Genomic DNA, 26,956 nt, shown 5'->3' on the forward strand with positions numbered 1-26,956 from the left:
AAATGAGATATTTTCTTTGATCCCTGTCACCTTTCAGACATCTCCAAAACAAAAATTATGTACCATAGGTAAAGCAACTTCAGCCATTTCCTGGTTTAGTACAAAAATAATCTTCTACCCAGGACCAGATGGATTTTACTTAGAGGAACATAGGATAGTTTACCTCTCAAACTTGTGGAGAAGGAAGGAATTTGTGACCAAAGAAGAACTAGAGATCATTATTGATCACAAAATAGAAAATTTTGATTATGTCAAATTAAAAAGCATTTGTACAAACAAAACTAATGCAAACAAAATTAGAAGGAAAGCAACAAACTGGGAAAGCATTTTCACAGTTAAAGGTTCTGATAAAGGCCTCATTTCCAAAATATATAGAGAATTGACTCTAATTTATAAGAAATCAAGCCATTCTCCAATTGATAAATGATCAAAGGATATAAATAGGCAATTTTCAGATGATGAAATTGAAACTATTTCCACTTATATGAAATAATTCCAAATCACTATTGATCAGAGAAATTCAAATTAAGACAACTCTGAGATACCACTACACACCTGTCAGATTGGCTAAGGTGACAGGAAAAAATAATGATGAATGTTGGAGGAGATGCGGGAAAACTGGGACACTGATGCACTGTTGGTGGAGTTGTGAACGAATCCAACGATTCTGGAGAGCAATTTGGAATTATGCCCAAAAAATTATCAAACTGTGCATAACCCTTTGATCCAGCAGTGCTACTACTGGGCTTATACCCAAAGAGATACTAAAGAAGGAAAAGGGACCTGTATGTGCCAAAATGTTTGTGGCAGCCCTGTTTGTAGTGGCTAGAAGCTGGAAAATGAATGGATGCCCATCAATTGGAGAATAGTTGGATAAATCGTGGTATATTAATGTTCTGTAAGAAATGACCAGCAGGATGATTTCAGAGAGACTTGGAGAGACTTACATGAACTGATGCTGAGTGAAATGAGCAGAACCAGGAGATCATTATACACTTCAACAACAATACTGTATGAGGATGTAGTCTGATGGAAGTGGATATCTTTGACAAAGAGAAGATCTAACTCGGTTCCAATTGATCAATGATGGACAGAATCAGTTACACCCAGAGAAGGAACACTGAGAAATGAATATAAACTGTTTGCATTTTTGTTTTTCTTCCCAGGCTACTCTTACCTTCTGAATTCAATTCTCCCTGTTCAAGAAGAGAACTGTTTGGTTCTGCACACATATATTCTATCTAAGATATGCTATAACATATATAACATGTATAAGATTGCTTGCCATCTAGGGGAGGGGGTGAAAGGAGGGAAGGGAAAAGTCAGAACAGAAGTGAGTGCAAGGAATAATGTTGTGAAAAAAAAATTACCCAGGCATATGTTCTATCAATAAAAACTTATAATAAAAAAAAGAAACACACACACAAAATATTGTATTAGAAATGCTAGCTTCAGCAATAAGAGTTGAGAAAGAGATTAAAGAGTATGCTCAAGATTAGTACATAATAGCTACCAGAATTTTGATTGTTAGATATAGGTTGAGTACTTTTCAAAAGAGGAGAGATTATTGATTGGTGGTGGTAGAGAGAAAGCCTAGAAATGTCAATGGAGGGCAAAGAATACTTCAACTTTACAAATTGTTTATTGAATCGGAGGGATGACTGAAAGTTCAATTAATTCTGGAAAACATCATAGGTAGATGGTGTCATTTTGAAGGGACCAGATCTTCAGAGAAATGCAAATTAAGACAACTCTGAGATACCACTACACACCTGTCAGATTGGCTAAGATGACAGGAAAAAATAATGATGAATGTTGGAGGAGATGCTGGGAAACTGGGACACTGATGCATTGTTGGTGGAGTTGTGAATGAATCTAACCATTCTGGAGAGCAATCTAGAATTATGCCCAAAAAGTTATCAAATTGTGCATACCCTTCGATCCAGCAGTGATACTACTGGGCTTATACCCCAAAGAGATACTAAAGAAGGGAAAGGGACCTGTATGTGCCAAAATGTTTGTGGCAGCCCTGTTTGTAGTGGCTAGAAGCTGGAAAATGAATGGATGTCCATCAACTGGAGAATGGCTGGGTAAATTGTGGTATATGAATGTTATGGAATATTATTGTTCTGTAAGGAATGACCAACAGGATGAATACAGAGAGGACTGGCGAGACTTACATGAACTGATGCTGAGTGAAATGAGCAGAACCAGGAGATCATTATACAGGTCGACAACTATATTGTATGAGGATGTGTTGGAATCCTTACTAACTGCTAATCTTACAAGAAGATTTTGGCCAGAACCTGAAACAAGGTACTAAGTAGAACTAATTAATACAAGGCTTGTGCTTACACCTTTACTCATTGGAGTTCACAAGTATGCCAGCTTCACAAAGTAAACTTTGTACCTTTGTGAGTTCACACCTCCCTTGAAGCTCTTTGGGCCAGAGAGCACTATGGGAGAAAACCCATAATCCCTCTCTCTCGTATCCCACAATTCCTCCCTCTTGGATAAAAGAAACAGACAGAGGCTTTCAGTCAGATTTCAGCGGAATGACATGAAGAGTGGTGCTGGCTCTGGAGGCTGAAGAAAGCAGAGGCAGAAGCGAAGGACAAAGCGGCAAGAGCTCTTGGAACCAAGCAGAGAGATAGGCCTCTAAGCTAACCGGGCTAGAAGAAAAAGATCACCGCATTTTGGCTCCCAAACAGGGACCGACAAAATCCTGATTCCAGGGAAGGTACCCAGAGAGAACTTTATTATAATAATAAAGAAGAACAAGAGGCTAACGGACAGAACCTTTGGATTTGGAGATATTCGGAGGGCCCTAAGCTAAACCGGCTGTGTTTTGAGAAGAACAAGAACTCCAACATTTGAACTCACAACAAGGATGTATTCTGATGGAAGTGGATTTCTTTGACAAAGAGACCTAACTGAGTTTCAATTGATAAATGATGGACAGAAGCAGCTACACCCAAAGAAAGAACACTGGGAAATGAATGTGAACTATTTTCATTTTTGTTTTTCTTCCCGGGTTATTTTTACCTTCTGAATCCAATTCTCCCTGTGAGAGAACTGTTCGGTTCTGCAAACATATATTGTATCTAGGATATACTGCAACATATCTAACATATATAGGACTGCTTGCCATCTAGGGGAGGGGATGGAGGGAGGGAAGGTAAAAATCGGAACAGAAACGAGTGCAAGGGATAATGTTGTAAAAAAAATTACCCTGGCATGGATTCTGTCAATATAAAGTTATTATAAAATATAAATGTTATTATAAAATAAAATAAAATGTATATATATATATAAAAGAAGGGACCAGATCTTAGTAAAAGATAGAATGAATGAAAAAGAGAGATTTAAAATAAAAGCAAATTTGTTACCTATAGAGTAGACATTTCAGAGAGCACAGTGGAAGTGATATAAGGCAGGGCTTTTTAAACTTTTTTGACTTATGACTCCCTTTTACCCAAGAAATTTTTATCTTACTCAAGGTATACAGATATATAAAATAAGTATACAAATTCAACATTTACTTATAATAAATCTTAATTTTGTAACCTCCACATTCAACCCCATTTGGGGTTGTGAAACAAGTTTAAGATGCTGGAGTATGTTACACTAAATGCCTTAGAATGAGACATTAGGAAAATTTGGAAGAATTAAGAATAGAGCATAGGCAGTGGGGGAATGGAGATTCAGATTGTAAATATGGATTCAGAATCCCTGGAATGGGAATGGTATGACCTGATGGGAGTTTCATAATCACTGAGGAATAATTTAATAATTATCAACATTCTTAGAGGCTTGTCTCTGAATAGAATCCTTTAAGTGACTTAGGCAGCTCATGTGAGGAGTTGAGGTGAGGGAAAAGCTGAAGAAATGGCATTTTTCTTTTATCAAGAGACACTAGGCTGAAGACCCTGATCATGATTGAATGGCATTTTTCTTCTTATCTCAAAAATAGGGGACAGATATGATGAGAGGGAATGTGTTTCTCTGAGAAGCATGGGTTCAGAGCAGTCCATCCTCTCCTAGTAGTCCATTTTCTTCTTTAGTAATTTAAGAAGCAATTTAAAGTATCTTTTTAGAATCTAATTATTTGTTCTTCTCTTCCTTCCCTTTCTCCATGTTCTCTTAAAGCCCTGGAAGTTTGATTTAATTTCAGTTATTTAATTCTTGGTCTTAGCTTATTCTCCCCTCTCTCTCTCTCTCTGTGGTTTTATTTCTGTTAGCATTTCATGTGTGTCTACATTAAACTTTTTTCATTTCATACAGGAGTGAAGTTCATCTTCTGTTCATTTTTCCTATCCACTTTTTCATGTTTTTATTTTCTTTTCATATATCATAATTTTTAAAAATGGCAACTTTCTCTCCCTTTTCCTCTTTTATATAGTAGGATGTTCTTTTTACCTTCCTTTTTCTTTCTCTTCTTTAAACTCTCATAACAGAACAAATTCACTTTCAGGATTTCTGTTTTTCTTACTTAATTTCCTCAATATCCTTTTAGGATGTTAAGTTTATGAAGGAACACTTCATTGTACATCTTCCATTTGTTCAAATTCATTTATCTTTTCAGATTTCTCCAGAGTCTTGTCTTTGTATTTCTTAGTTCCTTTTTACTTCTTCTTTTCATCAGAAATTCTTGACAGTCCTTTGTATCTGTTTCAAAAGATTAATTTTCTCCTTGCAGGCTTAAACTTAACTTCGCAGAATAACTTTTTTCTGGATTGTAAACTTCTCTCTCTTTTGAAATATACCCCAAGAAAACCTCTCATAGTTGGAGTTGCCAGGTCTTGTTGTGATCTTAACTGTTGTTCCTTGGAAGTTGAATTATTTAAAATATATATGTACATATATATATATATACACACATTTATATTATTTTCATGTGTTTACATGAAAGCTTTATTATCTAAATATTTTGAAACTTTATTTTGGAGTTTCTTTCAGAAGGTGTTGTTTTTAATTTTTGCTTTTTATTTACAAGATATATGCATGGGTAATTTTTCAGCATTGACAATTACAAAACCTTTTGTTTCAATTTTTCCCCTCCTTTCTCCCACCCCTTTCCCCAAGATGACAGGTTGACCTATACATGTTATATATGTTAAAGTATATGTTAAATACAAAATATGTATACATGTCCTACAGTTATTTTGCTGTACAAAAAGAATCGGACTTTGAAATAGTGTATAATTAACCTGTGAAGGAAATAAAAAATGCAGGTGGACAAAAATAGAGGGATTGGGAATTCTATGTAGTGGTTCATACTTATTTCCCAGAGTTCATTCGCTGTGTGTAGCTGTTTCAATTCATTACTGCTCTATTGGAACTGATTTGGTTCATCTCATTGTTGAAGAGGGCCACGTCCATCAGAATGGATCATCGTATAGTATTGTTATTGAAGTATATATAATGATCTCCTGGTCCTGCTCAATTCACTCAGCATCAGTTCATGTTAAGTCTCTTCAGGCTTTTCTGAAATCAGTCTGTTGGTCATTTTTTTTGCACAACAATAATATTCCATAATATTCATATACCACAATTTATTTAGCCATTCTCTAATTGATGGGCATCCACTCAGTTTCTAGTTTCTGGCCGCTACAAAGAGGGCTGCCACAAACATTCTTGCACATACAGGCCCCTTTCCCTTCTTTAAAATCTTTTTGGGATATAAGTCCAGTAGTAGCACTGCTGGATCAAAGGGTATGCACAGTTTGATAACTTTTTGAGCATAGTTTCAAATTGCTCTCCAGAATGGCTCGATGTGTTCACAATTTCACCAACAATGTATCAGTGTCCCAGTTTTCCCATATCCCCTCCAACATTCTGCATTATCTTTCCCTGTCACTCCAGCCAATCTGACAGGTGTGTAGTGGTATCTCAGAGTTGTCTTAATTTGCATTTCTCTGATTAATAATGACTTGAGCACCTTTTCATATGCTAGAAATAGTTTCAATTTCTTCATCTGAGAATTGTCTGTTCAAATATCCTTTGACATTTATGAATTGGAGAATAGCTTGATTTCTTATAAATTAGAGACAGTTCTCTATATATTTTGGAAATGAGGCCTTTATGAGAACCTTTGACTGTAAAAATGTTTTCCCAGGTTATTGCTTCCCTTCTAATCTTGTCTGCATTAGTTTTATTTGTACAAAACTTTTTCAATTTGATATAATCAAAATTTTCTATTTTGTGATCAATAATGATCTCTAGTTCTTCTTTGGTCATAAATTCAAGAAGATTATTAATGGATTCTTTCTCTTTCTATTTTTATACTGAGATATTTAAATGGGATGTATATTTTTCATGACTTATTGACTTACTTGACTTATTTATGACTTATATTATTGACTAATTTATGACTTATTGAAATACAGTTCCCACGTTGCTTTTGTATTGTTGTTATTTGATCATAATTTTAGTCCATGATTCATAAATAAGCTCTTCTTGGCCTCTTTTCTATTTCCTATATTTTTGATAGCAAATATCTCACATTTTCACCTATTTCTAAGATTTCTCCCTTTCTCATGGAGTCAGGAGTTTTGTTTTTGTTTTTTTCTATTCTAGTTTTCACAGATTCCATATCTTAGTTTAAAATTAGCACTTTTTTCTATAAACTTTTTTCCCATTTAGTTCTTTCAAAAGCTTTATTAAAAGGTTATATCACTTTTAAAAAATCTTACTTCTTTTTTAAGGTATTCAGATAGTCTTTGTGGGAAATATTTTTTCTTTTGAGTCTGCTTGCAGTTTTTAAAGAGTTACATTTGCAATAATTTTTGATATTTATTTGTCCAGTTTTCCTTAATTTATTCTCATCTCTTAGCTTTGCTTTCTGAATTGTACCTGGGACTTTGTATTAGGGACAGGATATGTCTGTCCCTTGTTGCTTTATTATGTGAGAATGTAATCCCTGTTTGGTCTTGTCCTAAGTTCCCCAGGGTTCTTGTACTGACTTCCACTTTCTGGGGGTAAGACTATCCCGAATCTTTGAGGTTTAAAGGCCTGTATTGTCCGAATGCTTGCTAGAATCTCAGTGAAAAGTATTTCTGACTTCAGAGACCTTGGGACTAAACTTTCTTGATCTGAATGTTGGTAACAGTCAGGTCACTGGTCATTAGTTAATGTGTGCTATTGCTCCCTAGGTTCCCGTCCTGGAGTCTTCTGACTACCTTAGGATTTTCATAGCAGAGCTTGCTACTCTCATTTTCCCTGATCAGTGAACCTTTAAGGCTATAAGAATTCTTTTCTCTTTCCATGTTGGAAAATTTATTTTCCCATGCACTACTGCTCTGGATTTGTTTAAGAGCCCTTCTTATTGCACTTGGATTCTATTCTAATGTCCTTGCTTAGAAAACCGTTGCATATGGGATCACAAAGAATTGAACATGGATGAAATGATGCAACAACAACAACAATGATAATTGTTGTTCAGCTGAACACTGCTAGTGTTTGCTGTGACTTTAGTACTGTACTAAATTTTGGAGATACAAGTCAAAAGTCAGTTTTTACCCTCAACAAAATCACTATCTAACGGAGGAGGCATAAGTAAATAAACAAAATATAAGCAAACAAGTTATATACTGGAAAAATAGGAAATAATTTTAAAAAAGGAAGCCACCAGAATTTAGAGAATTGAAAAAAGATGTTTTGTAGAATATGGGATTTTTATTGTGACTTGAAGGAAGCCAGGGAAGCCAGTAAAGGGAGATGAGGAGGGAAAGGTGCTTTGAAATAAGTGATTTTTATTCAGTAAAAGTATCAATATATACCAACTGCTATTGCAATGGCCATTCAGTATTTTTAAACATATCAGGTTTAGAATGTAGGTAGTATTAAGGATGAAATATATCTTTAGTTATCAGCAAAAAGAAATCCTCAGCATGTTTGTAATTTTGTGGAATCTTTTTTTCTATTGGGAATGTTGCATGACTTAATATTTCATAATATTAATTTTTTTTTAGGGTTTCCCAAAATCAAGTTGGACAGCACTTTACTTTTGTGCTAACAGACATTGAAAGTAAACAGAGGTTTGGATTCTGTCGTTTAACATCGGGAGGCAAAATTTGCTTATGTATTCTTAGGTGAGTACTTGTAATAAAACAATTATACTAGTCATGGTATTTTTTTCCTAATTTATATTGTTATACATTATGTTTATTTAAACAATTTATAACTGTTTCATTGGGAATTGAGTATTGTTGAAATGAAGCAAAAACATTATTTTATTTTTTCCCCTTTGCATAAGTTTTAAATCATTGAAAGAGCATTGAATCTTCATTAATGTAATTTAGCTTTGTTTTCTTCCTTCTATTTAATTCTGGGATCAATTCTATATGTTCTGTTTTCAGCTGACTATCACTTTTGAAAGTGATCATCCTCCATTTGACTATGTGGATAATTAAGCTGAACTTTTTTGAATGATTATGGATCTGACATAGGAGGCTTTGCATTGTCCACAGGAGCTTTTACAGAATCCCACTGTGTATAAGGAACTCCTCTTCAATTTGTGCCTTGTACTTTGGCAAGCATTAATCTCCTGATTTTATGTCTTGTGTGATATTTATAATCAAATATTAACCACATAAACTTCTATTTGCTCTTATATCTACAAATGAACTATTTCTAATCTATATAGATGCATAAAAATATTTGGGAACAGTATTTAAAGACTTCATTTTACACTGTTCATTCAAATGCTTTTTGATACACAAAATCAGTCTTACAAAGGTTCTGAAGTTGAAAAATGAAACGTATCAAACAGAAATTCTATAGTCTATCTCCTTATGCTATCATACTCATAATCATTTGATTTAATTTTCACTTCTTTCAGATATCTTGAGAGCTAATCCCTATTGAGAGCTCCTCAAAAGATATTACTTCTCCCATAGACCTCCTCAGTGTAGCTGATCAGATGATTTAATATAGCTATTCTTTATTGTTATTTCCACTTCTTTATGTATCAAATCTGAATTCATTGGTGGAAATAGCACTTATTTATGGAAGTCTTGAGAGTCCCCCCCTCCCATTTCATTTGTTTATCCTTTCAGTTTTATCCTTAACTGTTTGGGGGATGATATGAATCAGGTAGGTCACACTAGCTTTCTGTAGATGCACTATTATTATTATGAAACAACCATCTCCAGGGACTCAAATCTGGATTTTGCAAATGTAGGAATAGAAGAATATATTGTTGGTGTGTACAATTTTTAGTCTATTACTAAAATCATCCTTCCTTTGATTTTTAAGAACCAAAACATCACTCTCTTATATGTGTTATATTCCTCTATTAGAATATAACCTCTTTGAGGACAAGGACTGCCTTGCTTTTAGTATTTTTATCCCTAGTACTTAGTAAAGTTTCTGAAATTTAATAAACATTTAATAAATATTTCGAATCAAATGATCAATTATGTGCATGTAGAGTTAAATATTACCAAAGAGATTGTAACTGGACCATGCTTGTAGTTAGAGTGATGGGCAGCAGATGCACATCCTGCCTATAACATTGCTATCTGTATAATATCAAAATATCAAGAAAGTAGTCTCAGCATGCTAGGTGAGGAAGAGAAAGAAGAGTAGGACCCAGGAAATGAGAAAAATAAATAGATAGGAAAAATAATAGAGGTTCTTGGAAATAGTGGAGTTAGAAAATACGGAAAACATATTACATAGAAGTAAATAAACTGAAGACTGAGAAAAAGCCCAGTGGATTTGATAATTAGAATGTCATTGATGACTTTTGAAACAAGATTTTCAGAATAGTGATAGGGAAGGAAGCCAGATTGCCAGGCATCATAGAGGAGCATATAGAGGGTTTTTCTGTCAAACTGAGGATTATTTAAGTATGAGCAAAGAGGAAAAAAAGTATCTTAAAATTCAACTATAATTAATTAAAACAATAATTTTATTAAAGTTGCAGCCTATAAAATAAACACATGTAATTTATCAGCTTTGCTTATACACAATGAATAAATAAGCATAGTGTTTGTTGAAGCCAGAAACTCCAACTCCTGTTATGTCTCATTTTGTATTACTTCACTGTTAGGAGGTGAAATAGCATAGATCATCATTCAGTCCTTCATGCTTAGTCAATTCATTGATCAAATATAATAATTTATGAATGACTGTTTTTAAAATGTTAACATAATTTTGCAATTTGTTCTTCTGGCTTTGCTTGCTTCATTTCATATAAATCTTTACAGGTTTCTTTGAACTCATCACTTTTATTCTTTCTTTTGGAAAGCTAGGGATTCTTAAAGACAGGTAGGGAGGGAGTATATTCTATGTATGGGAAAATGTTCAGAAAAAGGAACTAGAATGTGCTTGGTCAGTAAGTAGACTAGTTTGGCTGAAGGAAAGTTATGTTTAATAGTCCTGAAGAATCAGTCTATAACAAGGTAATGAAAGGACATTGTATTCTAAATAGGGGAGTTTGTATTTTAGTCTAGAAATTATAGAGAATTACTGGAGTCTTTTAAGCAGTACAATGATGTGTCCAGTCCTTTTCTGTAGTGTTTTGGTTGGTTTTCTGGAGGTCTTGGAGCAGCCTTTGTTTCAGTAAAGTAATTACCACAAGAATAGCCAGGTGTTAGAGTCCAAATTCTTTATTATCTCCTTCACAATCTAGTTTCCTTGCCTTCTTGGACGCTTTCCCAAGTCTTGGTTTCAGTGGAGAAGCAAAGGAGGACAGGCCTGCCACTACAGAGGTGTGAGATGGAATGAATGCATCTGCCTGAGTTTTTGTTCCAGCTTATATGCTCTATTACACTAAAATTCATTCATTATATTGAGTATAAGCCAATCATTATATCACTAGGGAATCATTATTTGTTGTAAGATTAAATCAATCATACTGAGCTTAGAGACCTATTAATCACCATGCTAAACTAGACAACCATTGTATTATCAATTCCCATGAGTTAGCAGCTTGTAAGAATCCTTGTTTCAAGTACAGAGTTCTGGCCCATAACACTTTTCCTTAGCAGTATTACTTTGGCAGGTATGTAGATTTGAGAAGGGAGAAGCAAAAACCAGGGATGTCAATTAGGATTCCATTGGAATAGACCAAGTGAGGGGTAATGAGGGGTAACATGTATTAAAGGCCAAAGATAATGGACTTTTACTCAATTCTCATCCTGTTTTAACCTTTGTAGCATTTGAGAGTGTTGACCACATTCATCTTCTAGTTACTGGATATTTATGCCATTGTTCTCTCTCTTTTTTTTTTTTTTTTAATTTTTTTTAATTTTATAATAACTTTATATTGACAGAATCTATGCCAGGGTAATTTTTTTTACAACATTATCCCTTGCACTCGCTTCTGTTCCGATTTTTCCCCTCCCTCCCTCCACCCCCTCCCCTAGATAGCAAGCAGTCCTATATATGTTAGATATGTTGCCGTATATTCTAGATACAATATATGTTTGCAGAACCAAGCAGTTCTCTTGTTGCACAGGGAGAATTGGATTCAAAAGGTAAAAACAACTCGGAAAGAAAAACAAAAATGCAGATAGTTCACATTCGTTTCCCAGTGTTCTTTCTTTGGGTGTAGCTGCTTCTGTCCATCATTTATCAATTGAAACTGAGTCTTTGTCAAAGAAATCCACTTCCATCAGAACACATCCTCATACAATATCGTTGTCGAAGTGTAAAGTGATCTCCTGGTTCTGCTCATTTCACTTAGCATCAGTTCAGGTAAGTCTCTCCAAGCCTCTCTGTATTCATCCTTCTGGTCATTTCTTACAGAACAATAATATTCCATAACATTCATATACCACAATTTACCCAGCCATTCTCCAATTGATGGGCATCCATTCAATTTCCAGTTTCTAGCCACTACAAACAGGGCTGCCACAAACATTTTAGCACATACAGGTCCCTTTCCCTTCTTTAGTATTTCTTTGGGATATAAGCCCAATAGAAACACTGCTGGATAAAAGGGTATGCACAATTTGATAACTTTTTGGGCATAGTTCCAGATTGCTCTCCAGAATGGTTGGATTTGTTCACAGTTCCACCAACAATGCATCAGTGTCCCAGTTTTCCCGCATCCCCTCCAACATTCATCATTATTTTTTCCTGTCATCTTAGCCAATCTGACAGGTGTGTAGTGGTATCTCAGAGTTGTCTTAATTTGAATTTCTCTGATCAATAATGATTTGGAACACTCTTTCATATGAGTGGTAATAGTTTCAATTTCATCCTCTGAAAATTGTCTGTTCATATCCTTTGACCATTTATCAATTGGAGAATGGCTTGATTTCTTATAAATTAGAGTCAATTCTCTATATATTTTGGAAATGAGGCCTTTATCAGAACCTTTGACTGTAAAAATATTTTCCCAGGTTATTGCTTCCCTTCTAATCTTTTCTGCATTAGTTTTGTTTGTACAAAAACTTTTCAATTTGATATAATAAAAATTTTCTATTTTGTAGTCAGTAGTGAACTCTAGTTCTTCCTTGGTCATAAATTCCTTCCTCTTCCACAGATCTAAGAGGTAAACTATCCTATGCTCTTCCTATTTATTTATAATCTCATTCTTTATGCCTAGGTCATGAACCCATTTTGACCTTATCTTGGTGTATGGTGTTGTGTGGGTCAATGCCTAGTTTCTGCCATACTAATTTTCAATTTTTCTAGCAATTTTTGTCAAATAATACATTCTTATCCCAAAAACTGGGGTCTTTGGGTTTGTTAAACACTAGATTATTAAAGTTATTGATTGTTTTGTCCTTTGAACCTAACCTATTCCATTGATCAACTAGGCTATTTCTTAGCCAATACCAGATGGTTTTAGTAACTGCTGCTTTATAATATAATTTTAGATCTGGTACAGCTAGGCCATCTTCATTTGATTTTTTTTTTTCATTAATTCCCTTGAAATTCTTGACCTTTTGTTTTTCCATATGAACTTTGTTGTTATTTTTTCTAGGTCATCAAAATAGTTTTTTGGGAGTCTGGTAGAGCACTAAATAAGTAGATTAATTTAGGTAGTATTGTCATCTTTATTATATTTGCTCGCCCTATCCAAGAGCATTTACTATTTTTCCAGTTGATAGATCAGACTTAATTTGTGTGGAAAGTGTTTTGTAGTTTTGCTCATAAAATTTCTGATTTTCCCTTGGCAGATAGATTCCTAAATATTTTATACAATCAGTAGTTACTTTAAATGGAATTTCTCTTTGTAACTCTAACTGTTGGGTTTTGTTAGTGATATATAAGAATGCTGATTACTTATGTGAGTTTATTTTTTATCCTGTAACTTTGCTAAAGGTGTGGATTGTTTCTAATAACTTTTCAGTAGAACCTCTGGGCTTCTCTAAGTATACCATCATATCATCAGCAAAGAATGATAATTTGGTTTCCTCATTGCCTATTCTTATTCCTTTAATCTCTTTCTCAACTCTTATTGCCAAAGCTAGCATTTCTAATACAACATTAAATAGTAACGGTGATAGTGGGCAACCTTGTTTCACTCCTGATCTTACTGGGAATGGTTGCAGTCTGTCCCCGTTACATATAATCCTTTTCCCTTTTTTATGATTTCTTCAGAATATTGATTCAGTAGTGATACTGCTGGATCAAAGAGCATGTACAATTTTATAGCCCTTTGGGCATAGTTGTAAATTGTTCTCCAGAATGGTTGGCTCAATTCACAACTCCCAGTTTTCCCACATCCTCTCCAACATTTATCATTATCTTTTCCTATGATATTAACCAATATGAGAGGTGTGAGGCAATACCTCAATTGTCTTAATTTGCATTTCTCCAATCAGTAATGATTTAGAGCATTTTTTTATGTGACTAGAAATGGCTTTAATTTCTTTGTCTGAAAATTGTGCCTATCCTTTGACCATTTATCTATTATGTCTGAACTATTTGTAATAACCTGCTTGTGGGTCTCTCTGCCTCAAGTCACTTTCCTTTCAGTCTATCAGTCATTCAGCCACTAAAATGATTTACTTAAAGTGTAAGTTTGGTCATGTCACAGTTCCTTTTTGTATAGAACCTATTGGGTCCCTTTTACCTCCTGGATCAAATAAATAATTCCCTGTTTGGTATTCATAGTCTTTCATAGATTAATGACATCCCCTCCAATCTTTTTAGTGTTCTTACACCTTACTACTAATCATCATGTACTCTTTGATGTAGTGAACACTGGCCCATTGTCTGTTCTACAAACAAGATACTTCATCTCTTGGTTCTAGGCATTTTCTCTGACTATTCCCCATGCTTGAAATTTTCTCTTTTTTTCAGCCCCTTCTATTGATTTCCTTTAAGTCTCAACTAAACTATCTTTTATTGAAAACCTTCTCCAAACTTTAAAAAATCTAATACTTTTCCTCTTAATTATTTCCAATTTATTTTATATGCAGCTTGCTTTGTATTTTTCTGTTTACATGTGGTCTCTCCCATTAGATTTTAAACTTAGTGAGGTCAGGAAGTTTCTTTGCTTCTTTTTGTATCCCCAAGTACTTAGTGCAGTGCCTGGTACATAGGAGATGCTTAACACATACATGCATTTATTGGTTATCATTTCTAATGGCATAACATCTTTGTTTCAGATATGTCTTGTGATCTCTCTTGGGATTTATTTGGCAAAATCTAGAGCGGTTTGCTATTTCCTTGTCCAGCTTATTTTATAGATGAGGAATGGAAGCAAACAGGGTGAAGTGACTTGCCCAGAGCCACATAGCTAATCAGTGCCTGGGACCAAATTTGAACTCGTGAAGAAGAGTTTTCCGTGCCTCTATCCACTGTGCCAACTAGCAGCCCCTCCCTTCACATAGCTACCAGCATCTTTCTTAGAGATTCAGGGGAAAAAAGAATAAACAAAACCTTTAAGGCAAGAAGGATTGGAATTCAAAGATGTGAATAGGATAACTTACCTGAATGACTAACTCAGTTATAGGATAGTAGCCAAATATTCGTGAGCTAACAGAATCAATATGAAGATTCCATAGAAGGATGGTAAGAATTATATACATGTAATGACCGTGTATTTAAAATCAGCCAGAGTCAGGAATTCAGGTTAAGGGAAAAATCTTCAATCTTTATTGAAGTGAAGAAGTGAATAAGGATTGCAATAGCAATACGGGCAAGAAAGATTGCGATAGCAATATGGGCAGCTGCGACAGGAAGCCAGCTAAGAGGGGGATCTGAGCTGAAAAGCCAGCTCAATGGCAATGCAATCAGTCTCTCCTTCCCCTTTCTTTTCCACTCCCCTGCCTCCACCCACCAAAATCGTCATTTCCTATACAACACATCAGGACTTGCACAAAGAGTGGGTAGGGGCCATTCTTTCTCCAAGCTTATATATTAATAGAGTATGGTCCAGTTACTATTTAGCCTCATGTGCTTGGGACCTCAGTGCATCAACTCAAGCCTCAGCCCATTACATCTCCTGCTTTCTTTTGTTTTAGAACAGAGGTGATCATGCCATCCCTGACTCCTCAGGGATGTCAGAGCCCCCAAGGGGAGGTGATCACACCCTCCCTGACTTCTCAGGAAAGGAGGTGAAAGCACTGAAAAGGAGGTGATCATGACCCCCCTGACTTCTCAAGAATGGAGGTGAAAGCACTAAAAAGGAGATAATCATGCCCTCCCTGATATCTCAGGAAGGGAGATGAAAAGCACCAAAGGGAAGTGGGGAGTTGCTAGCAGGTTTCTGGGCTGAAGGGTCTTATTATGCACAAACCCATCAGCATGGGAAGTATTACACAAGCACATAGCAACAACGAAGAGGCTATTAGTGATGACTCTCCCCACAGTCAGTGCAGGCTTGATGTGGTGTAACAAACATGAATTATACACCCAAGTAACGGTATAACAAACAATATAAATCAACATTGTGTTGTAAAAGATTGCCAGAAGTCCTAGAAGGAGAGTATGTAAGCAGCAGTCACACATACACCTTCTTCAGTAGCCAAGAGATAGTCCAAAACCAATCTATTGTCCATTGCTTCACATATCAGGGAATCCAATGATCCCCCCAAGTTTTTGAAGTCCAGCAAAAGTCCTTTTATGTCTTAGGGAATCCAATGATTCCAGCAGATTTTGAAGTCCTATAACAGTCTTATCATTTCTCAGAAAATCCAATGATTCCTGAGGGCTTTCAAATCTTATGTCTCAAAGAATCCGATGATTCCTGAGGGATTTAAAGTCCTATAACAATCTAATGTCTCAGAGAATTCAATGATTTTTGAGGGTTTTGAAGTCCAATGATTTTCTATGTCCATGAGTCAAACGCCATAACTACCACGCTCTTTCAATGGTGAACACAATCAGCAACAGAACCACCCGATGTTTCTTGGGTCTTCTCCTTCATTTCAAGGGTCTGCTCCGTCTCTCTGGGATGGACAAGGCGAATACGGCTCGTTGGCACCCATCTGATTCCTTCTCCACCTGTAGAGATACAAGCAAACCCTCTCCCCCAAGCAGTTAGCCTATCTGGTCCCTTCCAATCACCACTTTCTGGGTCTCTCCACATCACCTGGCAATTATCTAAAGATAGTGGAGCTGCTCGCACTGGACACTGCCCTTCCGGTGGATTATAAAACCTGTCTGCCGGAGTCAGTGCATCTTTGTCAAAAGTCAAGAAGTTAATAGTATAAAGTGCTAGATTTAGTAGTTCTCTATGGTTACCTGTGGCTCCCCCTTTCTTTTGTTTTTGGAGCAGCATCTTAATGTCTCTGTTTCTCCTCTCTACTATTGTCTGTCCTTGAGGATTAAAGGGTATGCCAGTGGTGTGTAAAATGTTATATTGTGCACAAAAGTGTGCAAAATGTTTGGAGGTGTATGCAGGACCATTGTCTGTTTTTATTGCTTGTGGCACACCCATAATGGCAAATGCTTGTGTGAGGAATTCAGTGACCACTTGGGCTGTCTTTTTTGCTGCTGGTATGGCAAAAGTGAATCCTGAAAAGGTGTCTACCATAACATGGATAAAAGACAGACGACCGAAAGATTTATGATGGGTCACATCCATTTGCCAGATTTCATTGGGTCTCAAACCATGAGGGTTCTTCCCTGGAGGCAGTGTAGGAGTGTGGAAAGGAAGGCAAGCTGTACAGCTTTTTACTATGCTCCTACCTTCCTCTTTTGTTATCCCAAATTGTAAACGCAAAGCTGGAGCAGCCTGATGGTATTTAGAATGGGATTCCTGGGCCTCCTGAAATAAAGGCGTACTGGCTAACATAGTTAAAAGGCTATCTGCCTTTGAATTCCCATCAAAAATAGGACCTGGAAGTCCACTATGTGAGTGGACATGCAATATATAAATCTTACCTGGATGTTTTCTCACTTGCTCCTAAAGTTCCTTAAAGAGCTGATATATATTAGAAGCTGCAAATTTTATTTGGGCTGTGGCAATTCTTTGTACCACACCTACTGAATAGGCTGGATCAGATACTATATTTATGTCTCCTGGGTAATAAGTGAGAGCTAACATAATCGCACATAATTCATTCTGCTGAGTGGACTGAAAAGGAGTTCTTATTACTCTCTTTATAGTTAAGTCATGAGAGTATACAGCACAAATATTGTGTTTGGACACATCTGTAAAGATAGTTGGTTCTTTAAGAGGAACTTTAGAAACTTTTTCTTCAAGAATCCATCACCAATTATGTAAAAGTCTGGTTATCTTTAATAGAGACCCATGTGTAAAATTTGGAGCCATGGCTAATAAAATTTGCCACTCTGGGATGGTCTCACAACACATATTAATTTGTGTATTGGTGTAAAAGTTGTATATCTTATCAGGTCTTGCCCCAGATAATTGTACTGCTCGCTTAATGGCCTTTTGACAAAATTCTAGCCACAAGCACTGGGTAAGGACTAAGGCTTTGTTCTGGTTGTGCCAGGGGGTTCACCCACTCTATCACACCGTCTCCTTGATGAAGGACTGCTGTGGGTGCCTCTTGTGTGGCAAAAACTGATATTTCCAAGGGTTTTTGAGTGACTCTTTCAACCACATTGGGTAAAGCCAGTTCAACTTTTCTCAAAGCCTCTTGAGCTTCTTTTGTAAGCTGGTGTGGTAAATTTAAAGCACGGTCTCCCCTTAAAATGTCATATAATGGTTATAACTGATAGGTAGTCAAGCCTAACACTGGTTGCATCCACTGGATATCTCCTATCAATTTCTGAAAATCATTTAAGGTGTTTAGCTTCTCTGTTCTTAAGGACAGTTTTTGTACTGTAAGCACCTTAGGGTATACTTCATATCCTAAATATTGAAAAGGAGCATGTCTTTGAATTTTCTCTTCAGCTATGTATAATTTGTAGTATCTTAGTGTTTCTATATAGGGTCTTTTGTAGACATGCTTCTAGCATTTGTTCCTCAGGTGCACATCCCAATATATCATCCATATAATGTAATAGCATAACTTTTGGAAATGCTTTTCTTATTGGAGAAAGAGCAGCAGCAACATACATTTGACACATAGTGGGGCTGTTTTTCATTCCCTGTGGCAAAACTGTCCATTCATATCTTTTATAAGGCACAGCTAAGTTAACCCTGGGCACTGAAAAGGCAAATCTTTTCATATCCTCCTTATCCAGAGGGATAGAATAGAAACAATCCTTAATGTCTGTGACCCAAAGAAGCCACTCTCTAGGCAATTGAGTAGGATATGGAAGTCCAGGCTGAAGAGCTCCCATAGTTTCCATCTGTTCATTCACTTTTCTTAAATCAGTGAGCATCCTCCATTTTCCTGATTTCTTTTTTACAATGAACACTGGGGAATTCCAAGGACTTAAGAGAAGGTTGTAAATGCCCTTGTTCAAGCTGCTCCTGTACTATATCTAATAAGGCCTGAATTTTATCGCTACCTAAGGGCCATTGTTCTATCCACACTGGTGTATCAGTTTTCCATTGGATAGGAACAGGTGAAAGTGTTGGCAGGCCTTCAACAGCAACCCTGCTTAAAAAACCGAAGTACTCATTTTTAACCCTAATTGTTGTAAAACTTCTCTTCCCCACAGATTGATGGGTATTTTTTCAACTATAAAAGGAGTAAAAACTCCTGTTTTGCCTTCAAAAATCCATCCCATAGGCGCAGCACTAACTTCAGCTGCTATTGATTCTCCTACTCCAGACATGTAGGTGTCTGCTTTAATTTTTGGCCAGTGACTGGGCCAATTGGCACCTCTAATAACTGTACGATCTGCACCTCTGTCTACCAATCCTTCCAATGGTAGGCCATTTATATAGATTGTGAGCATAGGTCACAGCTTCTGTCCAGGTTATTCCTGGATTTTGTGGTCTGGAGTCAGAATCTGGGTGACTATCATCAGGTTGCTTATTAGGATTCTATATGACTAAATCTGATGCTACTACTTCTCCTGGGTGATAAGTCTCACATTGTCTACCTGTATTAGTGACTGGGATATTATCTACACATTCCCCAGTTTCCCACATCAGTGTGTGGATGGACACTGTTTTGTACATACAAAAAGGAGGTGAAATGGTTAAGCCTACTGTGCCTGGAGGTAAGGGATCCATAGGCTGGAGAGGAACAGATTTCCTGGAGTGTGATCTCCAGGGGGGTATCTCAGTTGTCCCAGCTGCATACAGCTCTATTCTCCCCAACTGTAATTCCTTTCTGCCATCAGGGTGCTTCCTGGCTGGTTGACTGTGTAATCCCCTTCTCCCATCATATGGCTTTCTGGCTGATTGGTCATGTCTGGGTACTGGACTTCTAGGCATTCTCTGGGTGCACCATTGGCTGCCATCATGCCCCAAGTGTTTTTTGCCTTGGGCCCTGGGGCTGGGCCCCTCATCCCATTTCCCTGAATCTGTCTGCATTCTGAGGCCCAATGGAAGCCTCTATTGCATTTTGGACATGGGGTATTTTTGTGAAGGCCCCACCCTTTTCATCTTTATTGTGGAGAGAAGCCCACGCTTTGATAGCATTAGCAGCAATTTGCTCATGTGCTGCTATAGAATAATTAATTTGTATTTCGACATCTGCATAAGGACCTACACCTGTTAGTAGGTCACAGGTGATTGCGGTATGAACTCCACTTTGACTGATTTGTTGGGCTTGTATCCTACAGAGCTCACTATATTCAGAAAGCCACAAGTAATTTTGTCCAGGTAGTAGGCATATCCTTGCTATAGATTTCCAGTCATTAGGGTTCAAGATTTCAAAAGCCAAATTCTGTAATAACATCTTAACATAAGCTGATGTAGCCCCATAAAGAGTGCAAGCTTTTTTCAGGTCTTTGAGGATTTCTATATCAAAAGGAGAGTATCTTCTACTTTCTTGACCTGAAGAATTAAACTATTGAATTACCAGAAAAATGTGGTGTTGAAATTCTGATACATTTTTCCCTTCTTCTTTGGCCTTAATTAGTCCCTTTTGCAATCTACTCATAGGAGCAGCTGGATGCTGGGGGGGAGGTGCTGGATGCTAGGGGGGAGGTGCTGGTGCTGTCACTACCCCCTCCCTCCCCCTCTCCCCCCTCCCACTACCTCTCTCCTTGATGGAGGAGAGTCAATTACGTGCTCCTTAGGTGGGGCTGAAGCTGCCTCAGATTCACCCCACCCTTAAGCCTCACTTAAGTCTCCCTGCCCTGTGGGGATATGGCCATTAATCTGTTCTTTGTCTTCCTCCTTTATCTCAGGCTTCCCCATTTCGCTATTCCTAGAGTTTTTTCCTTTTTACTGTATTATATTGTATAAATAGAATGCCTTGAAGGGAACTGAACAGGACCGTTTTCATTGTAATATGTGGAGAGCTGTTGACCAACCAATGCCCAGTTATCTAGAGAGATTTGCTCTTCCTCTAAGAACCAAGGGGAGGTGCATTTTAATGTACCCAGAAGTCTAGCTGCCTGTTCCCAAGTTATAAGTAGCCCTTGATCTTCTATCAGCTTAAACAGGCTTTCTATAGCACCACTCCTGGGTGGGGCTGAGGGTCGGGGGTTGGGGTGGGGGATAGAGAATCTTTAGTTAGGATCTGTCCCATTTCAGCCAAAAAAGGTTACTAATTTAGTCTTTAAGAAAATAAGTTCCCTGTTTGTCTTATACTCACCTAAGTTCCTGGTCACTGGAGACTTCTTCAGTGAAAGTAGGGTCCTTGGTTCCCACGCTTGGGCGCCAATTGTAATGACTGCGTATTTAAAATCAGCGGGAGTCAGGAATTCAGGTTAAGGAAAAAATCTTCAATCTTTATTGAAGTGAAGAGATGAATAAGGATTGCGATAGCAATATGGGCAGCTGCGACAGTAAGCCAGCTAACAGAGGGGAATCTGAGCTGAAAAGCTGTCGCAGTGGCAATGCAAGCAGTCTCTCCTTCCCCTTCCTTTTCCACTCCCCTGCCTCCACCCACCAAAATCGTCATTTTCTATACAACACATCAAGACTTGCACAAAGAGTGGGTGGGAGCCATTCTTTCTCCAAGCTTATATATTAATTGAGTATGGTCCAATTACCATTTACCATCATGTGCTTGGGACCTCAATGCATCAACTCAAGCCTCAGCCCATTACATATACATATATTCATTTGTACTGATAGAGAACTGAGCAGAACAGTAGTGCAACTACTTTTTTTCTTGGAAAATACCAGGACCTATGGCTATGGAACATGGAATATATTGATAATGTGGTTACTGTTGCTGAACTGCCTAGCCCCTCCTCCTCTCTTTTAAGTCCTGTTAAGTTTTAGGCCTTCATCTTTTGTATAGATTTTTATAAAGGCCTCCTAATTGATCTCTCCCTTAAGTCTCTATTCACTTTGATCTATTTTCTACGCAGTTGCCAAGAAGATTTCTTTAAACACATATTTGACTTTCTTTAACTTAATCTGTTCTAGTAGTTCCCCTTTTTCTTTTAGACTTAATATAAACTTCTGTTTCGCTTTTAAAGTCCTTTACAAGCTGGCTCTTAGCTTAACTTTTTGCCTTTATTGTACATTACAACTATCCCCATATGCTGTTATGTTAGTCAGCAGGATTTTCTTCTCTTTTCTTCACATACAGCATTCTATCTTCTATCTCTGTGCATTTTCATCACCATCCCTATACCTGGACATTCTTCCTTTCTTTACCATTATGTATTCCATATAGATGTAGCTAAATCAACATCTTCTATATGGAGCTTTTCCTGTTCTCTCCTTCGCAAATTATGTGATTAACTACTTTGCATCTATTCTAGTTATAATTATTTTGTATACTTCTATATATTCATTTAGTCTTGTTTCTCTTTAGGTTCTAAAATCTTTGGGGAGTAAAGATTCTGTCATTTTGTATGCATATGCATAAAAATAGATATATGTCACTTTTTGTATTTATATGCAAATTGGGTGTGTAAATCAGTAGTAGATCTATAATTTCATGGATTTAGAAGTTCCTTTTAATGATTTATCACAACTGGTCCATGCTCACCTCTCTAGAGTTTTCCACATCCATATAAACTTTAAGATTTCCACAGGTGATCCACCTAACTTTCTAGAGACCTTTTTCACTTTATTTGTCATTGCAATGGTTATCAGTAGACAAATTTGGCTGACTTGTCATGTCATCTCTCCCCCTGAAAACAGAACCAGCTTTTCTTTTCATCCTGTTTCACAGTTTCTGTTGATATATTTTATTACTCTTGTTCTTCAGAATTCCTCATTATAATCATATTTACTAAGAGCTTTATATTGACCTTTGGATATATCATTTTCCATATCATTTCCATATTCACTTGTATTTTAGGCTCTACTGCACAATAGGAGCACCGATAGGACATTAGTATTTAAAAATTGGACTTGTGTTTTCATGGCACTTATTAAAGGAGTTTTGCAGTTTCTTTAAGGCAGTCTAACATGCTCTACTCCTGCTGTTTTACTCTAGGTCTGACTCACTATCCATCTGCACTTGTATTTCTACATATATGTACTGGTGATCAAGCTCTATAGTTGTAGTTTTTAATTTGATTGAGATCCATGGATCACTAAGGAAGTCCTTGGATAGATTTCAGTGCCTCTTTGAATTTTAATGAGAAAAAAATTTCAGCTTTGAAATGAATATAATTAGTTTGTGCTTTTCTTTGTAATCCTATGTATTTATTTTATGCATTTAAAATGTTTTGAGAAGGCTTTTATAAAACTACTGAAAAGGGTTGTAGAACACACAAATCAAGCTCTCTCAGCTCTGTAGGGTGTCCATTCAAATACATGTTATTTGAGAAGTAAATATTCTGAATCCAAATATTTGGACATTTGCGTATCAGTGGACAAGTACAGTGTTCTCACAATTGCTGTAGTCAGTATCATACATAGATGGTAGCATCTGGAAGATCTCACTGTTTGCCAGGAATATTTAAAATTAGGTTTGGTGCTGGCTTTCTTTCTTTCTTTCTTTTTTTTTTTTTTACATTAAAGTGGCAAATGTCTTTGTTGAGTGGAAGTCTCCTTTATTCCTTGCTTGATATTTTGATCAGAGAATTGTTGAATACTATTATTTCTGTTGTTATTCCTCTCAGGAATCTTGAAAAATTTTGATGTATGAATTAGATACACTTTATTCTATAAAAGAATGTGTAACTGATGTTTTATTTTTACCAACTCAAATAATTTTTTTAGCAATGAAATCTTATATGTGCTACATTTTAAATTCAGTTGTGAAAGTCATTAGGTAGATATAAGGGAGGAAACCATTCCAGGCAACTAGAACCAACTAAAGAAAATCTCTGGAGGTGAGAGAGAGTATCTAGCTTGAAGAATAGTAGCTGTCACTGGATTGAAAAGTATGTGGTAGAGCAAAAGAACATGGGAAAGGATGTGTATGATAGTTAAGTGTTGGTTATGAAGGACTTTAAAAAAGAATTTTATTTTTGATGCTGGAAGTAATAATGGACTTGATTTAGCAAGCTAGTAGGCAAATTTAATTGCAGTGATGCATGTAGAAGAATAACATGAAAAACATTGTATATATTTGATATATAGGACCCAAATTTTGAATGGCCTTATGTGCAGGACTGAAGAGTTTGAATTTTATCCCTAAAAAGAATAGGGAACTATTGAAAAATTTTTTCAGTAAAGGTATATCAGGATCAGGCCACTTATTATATTATTATATCCCCTATATGCATTTTTAAAAACAATTTTTGGCTTTTGTAGAGTCTCACTTAGAGTTATTCACAATTTCGCTATAACTTTTATGCCAATTAAAAAAAAAACTTATCTGATTTTTTCCCTTTTACTTGCTTTTTAAAAACTGTCAACGTACACTGAAATGAGAATTTTGAAGCTTTATTTTATTAAACTCATCTACCTTTATATTTTGAACATTTACTCAATTTTGAAATAAATTACCTATTGAAATATTTCAAACATTTTGTGAAGCTTTGTTTTTCTTGTTTTGCAGAATTAGTTAATAATTTCAGAAATGTTGATTCAGAATACACAGTACATTTCAGAATAGCTTTTTTATTTAATGTTTTTTATTCTTAACTTAAAAGTAGTAAAATGAAGCCTTTTATATATAACTTAAAACATCAAAAGAAAATGATACCAGAAAGTGCAAATGTCTTTTATGTACAGTTTTTAAAAGGATATAATAAATCTAACTTTCCATATTTAAAATGTTGTAAGATCAAGATGGAGTGGATAGCGTTACAATTGGAGTTAGGAATACTTGAGTTTAGATCCTTTAACACTTATTAGATGCATCTTCTGGCAGTTCAGTTAGTGTCTTTGAACCTATTTTTTCCAACTACAAAGTGGAGATAATAATTACATCTATCTCACAGTATTGTTGGAGAAGCAAATGAGATATGTGAATCATTTTATAATCTTTAAACACAATATAACTATTAGGTTAGGTTTTTTAAAATAGTGATTTATTCTGACCTTTGTTTTCTTTTTGTTCTTTTTGGTTATTTAAAAGCTTTAGTAACCTTCTTTTGGTTTTCTTTTTTTTTCTATTCTTTTTTTTTTTTTTTAAGTGGCAGCTGAATCCTTGGCCTCCTTTTCTGTCTAAATTCTCCCCTACTCATTGGGGGAAAATAGAAAGCCCAAACTTTTTTTTTAACACGTGGTTTTGTCTTGACAAAACTCAGTCTTTATTGCTATTCAAAATATAGAATTGTAAATCCAAATGAGCTTTAATGAAGTCAACAATACTTAAATAAATTCAAGAGTAAATATTATGTGTGATGGAGAAAAGTTAAGTGATCTTTCCACTAAAATTAGACATAAAGCAAGGATATCTTTTCTCGCCACTTCTATTTAACACAAAGCTAGAAATATTAGCTATAGAAATTAGAGGAGAGAAAAAGAAAAATAAAGGAATATACATAGGCAAAGAGGAAACAAAAGTATTACTTTATTGAGGAATATTCAGTAATATGGAAAAGTCAAAGATAGTCAATTAAAATTATTTTAAAATTATTAGTAACTTCAGCAAAATGGGATGATATTAAATACAAGTCTGTATTCCTATATAACCAGCAAAATTCAGATAGAAAATCTAAAAAGGAATATCATTCATAATAACTACAGATGATATAAAATACTTGGTAATATTTCTCTCAAATTCCATTCAGAATCTATATAAAACAAACTATGAAATACTTTTTTTTTAATTAAAGCTTTTTATTTACAAAGCATATACATGGGTAATTTTTCCAACATTGATCCTTGCAAAACCGAAATACTTTTTTTAAAGAAATAAAGACAGATCTAAATAATCAGAAATATGTTAATTGATCTTAGATAGAATAAGAAAATACAATAAACTTGATAATACTGCATAAATTAGTTTACTTCACACCAAAAAATATTTTACAGAGTCAGAAAAAGAATAACAGAAGAAGCAAAATTTAAGAATTTAAAGAGTGAAAAAAAAAGGGAAAGAAGGGAATTTACAGGACCCAATTTTTAATAGTAGTGAAAAGTAGTAATCATTGAAATGATTTGATTCTGAGAAGCATGGAGAGAAAAAGGGAGATAGGAACAGAAACAGAGATCAAGATTAGGTAGAAATGATTAAATAGACTAAATTAGGTAGACAACATGTAGAATTAAACATAGAAGCATTATTTGACAAACTCAACAATACTATTTGCAGGAAGAGGAAACACTTTCTAAAAGAAAAATATTGTTGAAAAAAACAGGAAAACAGTCTGCCAAATATTAAAGCTTATATGAACATCTCATGCCATATACCCTATAATAAGCTCCAAATAGATACATCTGAAAGGTTATACATGGAAAAAATTACCATTTGAAACCATTAAGCAGGAGACTAAAGAAATGATAGAAAGACTCACTTAAGATAAAATGGACAATTTTGATAGAAAATTTTAAAGTTCCTGCACAAATAAATCAGTATTGCTTCTAATTAAATGTGGTAAAAATTAGAAGGGAAACCTCAAACTAGGAAAAATCTCTGCAACAAGTTTCTCTGATAAAGATCTCATTTTCGAAGTATATGTTGAGATAACTAAAATTTCTAAAATTATGAAACATTCCTCCAAAGATAAATGGTTAAAGACTATTAACAGAAAGTTTTCAAAGTTATTAGCAACTTTAAAAAAGCTCTAAATCACTAATAACTGAAAAAATGCAAAAATGCAAAAATGCATTCAAAAGCAACTCTAATGTCCCAGTTCAAATCTGAGGTAACATTGGAAAATTTGACAAAAAATGAAAATTACAAATAATGGGATAGCTGAAGGGAAATAGGCATAATTGATTTTTTCATTCTAGAATGCAATTTGGAAAATTGCCCAGAATGGGCATACTCTTTGATCAGCTAAAAAATGACATGGCCTGAACTCCCAAAGAAATCAACAAAAGAAAAAAAGGATCTATATATGTACCAAAATATTTATGGTGTTTTTTTTCCCTGGTAGCCCAAACTTGGTATAAAAGTATGTTTTATTTAGGAATGGCTAGACAAATAGTGGTATATGAATAGAATGGACTATTATTGTGTCATGTTAAATGAAT

At 35.5% G+C, this 26,956-nt stretch overlaps 1 protein-coding gene across 2 annotated transcripts in view; it reads left to right on the forward strand.

Annotated features, from left to right (window-relative positions):
- Positions 1 to 26,956, forward strand: part of DENND1B (DENN domain containing 1B) — a 327,198-nt gene that overhangs the window by 123,040 nt on the left and 177,202 nt on the right. For both annotated transcript variants that reach the window (XM_051998705.1, XM_051998706.1), the window contains exon 5: positions 7,974 to 8,093. In XM_051998705.1, the coding sequence (XP_051854665.1) occupies positions 7,974 to 8,093 (120 nt within the window). The remainder of the gene's footprint in view (positions 1 to 7,973; positions 8,094 to 26,956) is intronic.

Source organism: Antechinus flavipes, chromosome 4, assembly GCF_016432865.1.
Source record: "Antechinus flavipes isolate AdamAnt ecotype Samford, QLD, Australia chromosome 4, AdamAnt_v2, whole genome shotgun sequence".
NCBI classification, from domain to species: Eukaryota; Metazoa; Chordata; class Mammalia; order Dasyuromorphia; family Dasyuridae; genus Antechinus; species Antechinus flavipes.